The sequence below is a fragment of the Fusarium oxysporum genome, chromosome 12 (genome assembly GCF_000149955.1).
Source record: "Fusarium oxysporum f. sp. lycopersici 4287 chromosome 12, whole genome shotgun sequence".
NCBI classification, from domain to species: Eukaryota; Fungi; Ascomycota; class Sordariomycetes; order Hypocreales; family Nectriaceae; genus Fusarium; species Fusarium oxysporum.
Genome location: NC_030997.1, coordinates 1,875,128 through 1,884,730, shown reverse-complemented (window position 1 = coordinate 1,884,730; position 9,603 = coordinate 1,875,128). Strand labels below are relative to the sequence as shown.

The window sequence follows — 9,603 nt, the reverse complement described above, 5'->3', positions numbered from 1 at the left end:
TTCTGCGTGGTTGATGCCGAAGGCTTTGATGCGGATGAGGGCTGTACCGGGGATTGTGGCAGATGGTTTGGGGACGTCTTTGATGACCAGGTTCTCAACCGGGACCGAACTCGGAGATCAGTATAGCTCTCATGGTAGAAGACATTGTCGAAATAGATACACGTTGGTCTTTGATACGAAGGATTGTGTTTTAATGAGCCTGGTTGTCTTACTCAATTGCTGCGATGTGATGTAATTTTAATCTCAACGCAGGGACCAAGGCTTATATTTAACGACTTGTCGAGTTGCAGAGCAAACACTAGAAATGCCATGCTGACAAAGTCCAATTCTTCATTCATGTGACCTTCAGGGCGCGCCCTTTAAACTGTGCTTCATATTAACATACCAGTGACTAAACGTTTGCTGTTGGTAGATGCTGACACGGAATACTTATGTAGTTGGCCCGGTATGACGCTGATCGCCATCATTTATAAGCGGGCTTGCTGGTGCAGCCACTAAGTTAGATCCAGCCAATCCACGGCTTTGGTAGTGCATTATCCAATTGATGGTAATCGGTAACATGACAAACAACCCCATTGAGGACAAACACGTCTCTTCTCTCAGGCGAGTTATGTCTTGCTGAGCACAGTGGTATCTGATAGGTATTTCTATTGCTTCTGTCTTTCATGCATTCCTTCTTCTTTTGACGTCGGCCTATCTTTTGAATTGCAGCACTCTTGTTGCCAGTTATCTGATGTAGAATGCGGTCTTGTTTCAAGCTCAGGTCAGCAATGCGAATGCATGTGCTTGGGAATAAGCTTCGATTTTGAGAAACCTGGCTGGCGATGGACTTTGAAGATGGCTCGATGTGGGGGCAGCGTAATGAAATGGTACTATGTCTCATTCTATTCCAATCTTACCACGCTGTTGTATACCCAACTGCCTCCCTTTTCTACTGAGGACATGATCGAGGCTTGATCACGTTTGCAAACGGTTAAAAGACCACAGTTAAGAGTTCTGTCAAGTTTAAGCTCCTACTAGACGTAGCAAAAGCCTTGGCATATGTTGCATTGGCCTTGGAGATGAAGGCTATGGCTTTGGTTAGTGACGACTTGGTCTCTTGCTGAGATATTCCTAGTTCTAGATATTTACAAATTGTTACTTCCAAGAGCCATCTTATGGCTCCTTTCATTTACGGCCGAAGTTGAATATGTAAGAAGTAGCAGTAAGTAGGTAAGGTTTTCTTTATAATGCTTTGGCTTTTATAGTTTCGCTAGCAACGTATCTATTAGATGGGGCAGAGTGATAGGAACGGGATAAAATCAATTTACTATAAAATACAGTTTACATCTCTCTGAAGTTATCTATCCCATCTCTTAATACCCTTGAAAGGTCTGTACCTCGGCATTTAATTACATACTAGGAGTAGTTTAGAGCGCCAATTGACTCTTGCATACCACCAACAATGGCTCAACTCTCCTATACGATTTATACTCTAAGGATTCGCCGCTGGAGCGTTCTGGTTAGCCGATGCCTGATTAGTCGCTCCTTGATTACGTGCTGCCTGATTAGCTGCTGCTTGACTAGCATCCCACTCTGCCACCGCGGCCGGAGCAATCCTCATCACCTTGATTTCAGGCTCCCAGGTTGTATCGTCGCCCAAGGTCGAGTATCCTACCCACTGACAGTGAAAACGCCACTGACCTCTATCCCAACCTTTAGCAAGGATCCTGAAAACATGATACTCCCGTAGGCGTGTCGCGCGCCCACGGCCACCGCGGTCGCTCCAGTAACTATACAGTGTGCGGCCAGCGGTTTCTTGCAAGACGGCCTCGGGTTCCCAAGTTGGTTCACTGTGGTCTGCCCACTTGACGAGAATTTTGACTGTCCTTTCTCTTCTGTTGACTCTGTGGCGTACGAAACAGTCGATTTCGAACTGTTGGTTGGTCTGATTGTTGGCGGCCATATTGGATGAGAATAATCGGTCTGACTGTACAACGGTAAAGATTTACTTGAGTATCAATAGTGTCGATGTTTGTGATTCTGGTGCAGGTTTCTTAATCCTGCAGATGCGTTTTATAGGAAATTATAGATCGCGAACATGACACATAGTGGACAAAAGGGTGACCATGTTCCAGCGATAAGCCGCTATTCAGTAAGATCATTAATAGTACTCTTTGGCACTTTGAACAGTTCCTTAAGGAAACACCGCTGTTTTTAACCGAACAAAATATACTATAGCACTCTTTAACCCCCCTGATTTGCGTACGATAGACTTGCTTCGAAGGGGGTTGCTGTATGTCGAGTGTTCAGATGCGTTTCGTTTGGATACTTGCCACGGGCTTCCGTACAGCAGAACAGAGAGATGCTGACCAATACGAAGCCCGTGGACAATTAATCAGGACTCTCGGTTGTAGGCAACGGAGAAAAGCCGCTATTTAAAGTTCTTATAAGGAGCTGATAGGTGTTGTCTAAATGATGACAAAAAGTACGTTCCAGCGACAAGCATACAAGCACCTAGCAGAAGCCGATAATAAAAGGTCCGTTCAGAAACCCGAGACGCAAAGCGAGAATTCACAATTTCAGAAGGATCGAACATCATGATTAGCCATATTGTCGCCAAGGATCTAATAAGGAGGCTCACAGTCAGGGGATAGTCCCAGAGATAGAGTTTTGAGTAGCATTTGCCTGTCATACTGGCAGACATTGAGTTCTGATGTTTTCTTGCCGATGGAGGAGCCGAACTGAACTCGCCGTAGCCTTCATAGCTGAAGTATAAGAGAAGGAGTTGCGACACCCGCTCGAGTGATATAAGAAATGAGGAGAAAATCGACCTGACGCAGCCAACTGCAGCGGTGGCCTCGGCGAGATAATGGCGAGTGGGAAGACGGCTCAACTTGCTTTCGTTTTCATGGTTCCTCAGTGTAAATAGCTAGTTACTGACTGTATGGCGGCCTACTTTCTATGGAGCACGCTGTTATCCGGGAGCATGTAATATCGATAATAGCATAATGACAACTGCATTCTAGGACTAGGTTCACATCGCTCATTCTACTTCCGAAGAAAGGAAGATGTAAGTATAAGCTCTCGATGATATACCAAAATTTGGGCTTTCAACTGCTAACGCCTTTATACAACCGTCCACAATGAAATCAGGGAATAAACAATGGTCTGAGCCAGGACTGTTCTAATCATTGATAGCTGCAGGCTAGGGGAGGTAAGAAAACTTGGCACCTTGACCCTAAGCGATAAAAAAGCTTAGGTAATATTGCCTAAGCTTAGGAGACTCTTTACTGAGTTTATTTTCCTATCCTCTTCTAAAGTCTTGAGTTTCCTTTGCTCCCCGAGGGCATAGTACTTGTTTTGCTGATCAATCTGTGGGTCAAGGCCGTTTGTCGAGGAGGATCTCCTCGCTTCGATGAGAAATCTTGGCATTGTCTCGAACCGGAATAGACACGCCATCGCTTAAAATAATTCATTTTATTACCTCTGTTAATAGTCTGAAGGATCAGAGTGGAACAATTCTTGCAATCCTCTATCGTATAAATGCCCGAGTTTAGCTGACAAGCTTTAAAGAAAATACACCACATTGTATCTGAGGCAGGGGCACAAAAGTTCAAATACAAGGGAAATCCGTATAGAAATACAAATGCACAATTATTAAATTCTCGTTCGCATGAAACTTCTGCAAATAGTCTCTGTTTAATATTCGTTCCTCTACAGTCACTCGTTCTACCCAATAAAAGACAAAATGGCACGATCAATCGCTCTCGCAGCTCTTCTCCACGCCCTCCCCATCGCAGCGCAACCTGAAATCACTTCTGCCCCTGCCGCCACTGCTGCTGCCCCAAAGACCACCGACATCTCTTTCACCGACAACATTTCATACTCTCCGGAATTCATTGACGAGGATGTGAGCTTGACGATCGTGTCGACGATTACACGCAGTGACGGCATTGACTGGTATGCCGTTCCAATCAGCAAGTCTAATGGGACTGCTACTGGAAGTTCTCCTTCGGCGACTGTTGATGCGGATAATGCTGGGGCTGGGATGGCGATTGGGACTGCTGGTGTTATTGCTGGTGTTGCTTGCGTGCTTGCAGTCGTGCTGTGAGAAGATACACCATAGGATGGGAGTGATGGATTGGGGGTTGAGGAAGTGGTAGTAGGGTTATTATGTCGCCTGTGATATCGTATCCTGATAGAGCCTCTGGTTCAATTGTTGCCTTATTAGTCTGCTGTTATTCAAGCACTGTCTTATTGCTCCAGCTTTATGCTGCAGCAATTGGTCAGGCATTTTGTTATAATGTCGAAGTTGTGAGCCACATGTGTTATTTGCAGTTGAGACTTATCAGCACAGAGAACTTAGTCTTCTTGCTCTATAATTGTCGACCATCTTTGTTCTCCAGGTTTCCTTATCCTTTCCCCTCATTCAAAATCACCTGCTCGAGCAGAGCAATTGCTTTTAAGATCTCTATTCCCCGTCGTCATGTTCCAAAGCTTGCTCCCCCTTCGCGTGCTTCTGCAAATGTGCAATAAAAGACTCAGTCTTCTTCTGGCGCACCACCACATCTTCACCCTCCTTCTCCAACTGCATTTGTTGATCGTCAAGCTATCCTTCTTCATTCTTGAGAATTTATTCAGTTCACGCTCAGATTGAGCATGAACTGAAATACGTTGCTTATCGCACTCATCACTGTTTCTCTCGATCTTAGTCTTAGGAAATAAGGCCCGTTTCTGCTCTGTCAGCACCCAATTACATTCATAATAGCACACTAGCCGAAGAGAAAAAATGTTTTCACTGTCGGGGCTGTTCAAAGTCATGAGCTCAGCTAAATACTGTGACGCCAGTACAAAATGTCACTTTCCTGAATTCCACTAATAACATCCGGCATTTCATTTTCCGACAACCTGAGTCGCAAGCTTCCACTGGCAATGTTCACTGCTCAAGTTCTAGCGGAGTATCGCGCTGCACCACAGCTTGGGTATTGTACGGGGCACCAAGACCACCTGAAAATGGATAGACTATTATGATCTCCCTGCTATGATTTGGTACATTGTGAAGACCAAAGACAGTTCGATGAACATCACAAGGCGAGATCCAACCAGGACAGTGCTCATCGTGGATAAAAAATTGCCAGATACATCTCTGAATTTAACCCATCTGTTTCCACAGGCAGCACATGAATCTTCTACGACTACGACTCCACACACCAGCCTCTCATTCAATGAACATCATCTTGTACGGACAAGACCAAGTAGACAGTACTCTCTTTCGATGAACATCTTTTGAATAGACTTACTGTCTGTGATTCTATGGTGAATCTGCGTGAAGCCCATTGTGAATCAACAACGTCTCATCGTAAAAAGGGTTCTGCTGCGAACTCCAGAATCAACTTGGCAGTTGGAACTTCGGCGCCCAGCAAGCGTACTGCGAACACCCTCTCGGGCTCGAGCATGTACCAGTGTTATCACGCGGTGTCAATAGTTGCAGACTACCAGAACCCACTCGGTTCTGTCACTGGCAGAAGAGCATGCATAGCTCGACCAGTAGCACCTTGGTCCACCGGGAACGTCCAACCAGCTGCTGGGCCATCTTCTACTAGACGCTCTGCCAGTGTCACTGCATCAGGAATGATGCATGTAGATTTGTCACGTTGAATACGTCAAATAACAAACAGATTTTTGTCTTGTTTTCTTGCTTCATCTCCTTTCCTCCTTCACCATCAGAACAATTTCATCTACCATAACATCAACTTCATTCATCGCAACAACTCTCAACCCTATCACACTAAACTCATCTCCTCATGGCTATGACCATTGAGATCGAGCCCGCTGGCGCTCACATCGTCGTATCGGTGCTCATCATGACCATCGCTCTCATCTGGAGCGTCGTGAAGTGCTTTGGCATTGGCAAATCCAAGCAAGCTGACCCTGTTTGCGCAAGTCTTCCCCCCACCCAACACATCACCCTCTAACGTATCCACAGACCCCGTTCACGGATTCCCTCCCCGTCCTCGGTGACACACCCCTCACCGCGACCGAGCTCTCCCATCGTCGCAATCAGGAGACCATGAAGAAGCAGATCGCCTGCCTCGAGCGCAACCGGCAACTCGCCTTCGCCGAGGTCTGCCGCGTATACGCCCGCCGCATCAAGATCGACGAAAACATCCACAACCTGAAGGAAACCATCAAGAAAGCCGAACTCCCCCGTGACATTGGTCGCGTCGCCGAAATGAAGAAGCGAATTCGCCACTTTTGGAAAGAACAGGAGGATTGTTACGGAATGGTGGACGACATCTCTCACCGCATGTACCTCATGCTTATGCAGAGACTGACCCTCCGTCGTAAGATTGATCGGCTTGATATGCAGATGGAGTGTAACCGTCTTGCGGATATTTTGTATCCTCAAGTTCCCTTTGAGCTTCTGGATGATGTGAAGGAGGATGTCAAGAAGTAGTAAGGAACAGGAGAATCGCTGGTTTAGTGAACATACCTGTTTGGTTGATGGAGGATGGACCGTTGCTGTATGAATGAAGAGTGTTGGTGTTTTTTGGAGTCCTTCGGATTGTATTTTGCCTATTTGGCACACACTTTGGTGGAGACGCGGCTGTCTTACTTTGCCCACTTTACGTTCTTTCTTGTATTAACAACACCTTTTCTATATCTTTGCCCCAAAAGATCGGTGATTATTTGATGTGAAACTAGTATTTGCCGCCTGATGCTGTTCAGAGTTGAGCAAAGGTACATACTATCAACGAACAAAGACCGTTGTTCAACGAAACAGGTGTTGATCTTTGTTCTGGCTCGCATTTGACAAAGACATATTCAAAATTGCCAACTGTCCCAAGCCTATTGTTAACGAACTTCCGTGTCGCAGATATATCTAGTAAGCGTTGCTTCAATAGATAAGTTAAACGCTGCCTGGAGCATTGGGCCTCACACATGTATACTTGCGTAAAAGCGTCAACTTTAATAGCTGGGACAGATTAAGTTCTGAACAACTGGGAAAATTGCGAAATAATTGTTGATGGGGAGATCCTTATGGCCTCAAAGGCCAAGGCTGGAGAGCGTGTCGTGTTGGCCGGCCTCGGGAACATCGCTGGGTATTCTTGTACCTTGTATCTTGTATCCTGTCACATGGAGCCGGACTAGAGCTGGACAAGACTACATGTACTCGATGTGACCGCCGATAAGCATGCATATGATATGACAGATATCTTCTATCTAGAGCTTTGTCCAGAGATAAACCTTGATTCTAGAGCTATAGTCACTTTCAGAGAGGTGTAAGGACTCATGCTTGGCACCATCTTGCTATTCCAATTGGCAAGATTTTGTCGGGTCGAGATTCCAGAAGACGTAACGGTTGTCCCCTTTCCGACGTCAGTAAGGCCTGGGATCAAGGACTTGGGTGAAAACTAGACTTCTAAATATTTATTACCACTGCAATGTCTTTCTCGCCAAGCCTCTAAGTTGAAGATATCAGTAGCACTTTCATATTCCTCGCCAAGTCACAGCCCTAGCTCTCGTTCTAAAATTCAGTCAGTTGTATTCAAGAAAGCAAACTTCACAGATAATGCACGTTCCAAAAATTGTTAATTGTGATCATTGCTCTATTTATTCAAAAGTTTACCTATCACCACTGAGTTCCTCGCTATCCCACCATGTGGCCGGCACGTCTAATCTTCAATGACTTACACTTTGCCCATCCTCGTAAGAATCCTCACCACTTAACTCAGAGACCTTTATTCATACTCATTAATGACATGGCCAAAGCGATCCATCCACGAGTCCTCGCCATAGAATCTCCAAGCAACAACACCTCCAAGACTCCAATGCAAAACACCGTCTTCTCGATCCAAGAAGTCAAGCTTGCACCTCTGAAGAAGAGGATGGGGATGACGGGTGTTCTCCTCGTCGTACTGTTCTTTGGCTTTGTACGGAGAGTTGAGTAGCTCCTTGGGTTCGATCATGATGACCTGAATAGCACCATTCTCCAATTCCGGCACCCGCGGGTCAACCCAGTGCCCTTGTTTTACTGCCCACGCCCCTTTGTTACCATCCCAGGCTACCTTGAGATAAATTGCGTCGCGGGGGATGCTCTTTGTGTGGTATTGACGAAGCCAATTGGTAATGAACTCCTTGGAGAATGGACGACACATAGCTCAGCACCTTTTCCTTGTTCAAGCGCTGCGTATCTCGACCTACCCCCCTGTCCTTTACCGCCCCATCAAGCTGCGTAGCAGTACGGCGATGGCGAAGCTTAAGGTATTCAATCACAATAGCCTCGAACATTACAGCGAGCTTTGTAAATGGTGGGGTACAGGCGATCTTGCTAGATCCAGCATCAACCACGGTATCAGCAAAAACCTGTATGGAGAGCTCTAGGATCTTGAGACGCTCCTCGCAGTTTTTGGTTGTTATCCAGGGATATTTAAACGCTGTGTCGCGGTCCATATTGGAGTGCGCAAGTTTAACATCAAAGTCCACCAGCTGAAGAAGCTTGTTGTACTCACAGACAGTCTCTCGGTCGTTGACTTCCTCGGGGTTCGGGCCCTTAAACTCACATGCGATATCCTTCATGTCTCTCATGATTTGATTAACAAGCTCAGTGAATTCATTTATATCCCGTGACTTCAAGTCTTGAGTGAGGGCGTGAACTCCACGTTGAAGGTTGTCGAGTTTACTCTGAAGTGATTCCATGATGATGTTTGCGCTGAGGCAGTGTAGAATATATGTTGGCATAAGATATTGTTGTGTGCTTCAGAATGGATGTGAGCTCTTGTGAGATCAGTGGTTGGGGTGATTGTGAGATGATAGAGACTTTCTTGGTGAGCAGTGTATTTATAGTTGCCGCGTTTCAAAGCTGCGAGGTCACGTTCTGTACTCAGGCCCTGACGCTCAAGACCGTCCACTGAATACACTTAATGTTGTGAACATTGAACAGGTAACAATTGATACAATAATGGCACATACTAGTGAACTCGTCGCAATTGGACAGTGAGAACATAGTATCAAGTCCGCGAATCGGCAAACCTCTCAAACTTCGCCCCCGTCGCGATTGCCGTCAACGAGCCGCCTCTTCATCCTCCCTCCCCCTCGGCGACCGCTTCGCTACACCTCACCATCGCACTGGCCATCGAGTCTTTGAGGCCATTACTCCCAGCAGAATCCAGCGACGTCGCCCAGCGGGCATCAGCAAGAAGAGAGCTTTGAGCACTACATATCATCTACTCGAAACCTTACACGACGCAATCCAAGCAACGATGAAATCATCATGGTAGGATTTGCCAACGGCCTGCTTCCTCGCAGAGGACGAGCCCTGGCGCCGACTTCTGGAAGCGGGTTAGGGGAATCGCCTCCGCTGCCACATCGTCAGGATATGGAATAGAAAGACCTTTGCAACATGGATGAACTAATTCCGATTGATGGAGAAGACGAAATGCTCAGTTCCCAATTGTGAATGCAGATGACGATAGCCGTTGGAAGTGCTACCTCGATCCTCCACATCGACACTTTGGTATGCCTTCCGAAGATCCTGTGACTTACAGTCCCCTAAAGCTAACTCACACGAAGTTCTATCAGACATGATTAAAGAGTCTCGGAGCTAAAAGGACGCAGGAA

The 9,603-nt window shown here is 46.3% G+C and overlaps 5 protein-coding genes across 5 annotated transcripts in view; 2 read left to right on the top strand and 3 right to left on the bottom strand.

The window, feature by feature from the left end:
* FOXG_21608 (uncharacterized protein) overlaps nucleotides 1-467 on the bottom strand; it is a gene marked incomplete at both ends in the record, with an annotated part of 1,484 nt that extends 1,017 nt beyond the window's left edge. The window contains one exon of the mRNA XM_018401952.1: nucleotides 386-467. Within this exon, the coding sequence (XP_018254312.1) occupies nucleotides 386-467 (82 nt within the window). The remainder of the gene's footprint in view (nucleotides 1-385) is intronic.
* A 1,007-nt stretch (nucleotides 468-1,474) lies between these two features.
* FOXG_14699 (uncharacterized protein) lies at nucleotides 1,475-1,945 on the bottom strand (the record flags this gene model as incomplete). The annotated part of the gene is made up of 1 exon (XM_018394760.1): nucleotides 1,475-1,945. One exon carries the CDS (start codon nucleotides 1,943-1,945, stop codon nucleotides 1,475-1,477), a length of 471 nt encoding a protein of 156 aa, XP_018254311.1.
* A 1,785-nt stretch (nucleotides 1,946-3,730) lies between these two features.
* FOXG_14698 (uncharacterized protein) lies at nucleotides 3,731-4,093 on the top strand (the record flags this gene model as incomplete). Its single annotated transcript, XM_018394759.1, has 1 exon — nucleotides 3,731-4,093. The coding sequence occupies one exon, from the start codon at nucleotides 3,731-3,733 to the stop codon at nucleotides 4,091-4,093; it is 363 nt and encodes a 120-aa protein (XP_018254310.1).
* A 1,693-nt stretch (nucleotides 4,094-5,786) lies between these two features.
* On the top strand, nucleotides 5,787-6,439 carry FOXG_14697 (uncharacterized protein; the record flags this gene model as incomplete). The annotated part of the gene is made up of 2 exons (XM_018394758.1): nucleotides 5,787-5,915; nucleotides 5,969-6,439. The coding sequence occupies 2 exons, from the start codon at nucleotides 5,787-5,789 to the stop codon at nucleotides 6,437-6,439; spliced, it is 600 nt and encodes a 199-aa protein (XP_018254309.1).
* Nucleotides 6,440-7,724: 1,285 nt separating this feature from the next.
* Nucleotides 7,725-8,682, bottom strand: FOXG_14696 (uncharacterized protein; the record flags this gene model as incomplete). The annotated part of the gene is made up of 2 exons (XM_018394757.1): nucleotides 7,725-8,120; nucleotides 8,188-8,682. The coding sequence occupies 2 exons, from the start codon at nucleotides 8,680-8,682 to the stop codon at nucleotides 7,725-7,727; spliced, it is 891 nt and encodes a 296-aa protein (XP_018254308.1).
* Between the last annotated feature and the right edge of the window lie 921 nt (nucleotides 8,683-9,603).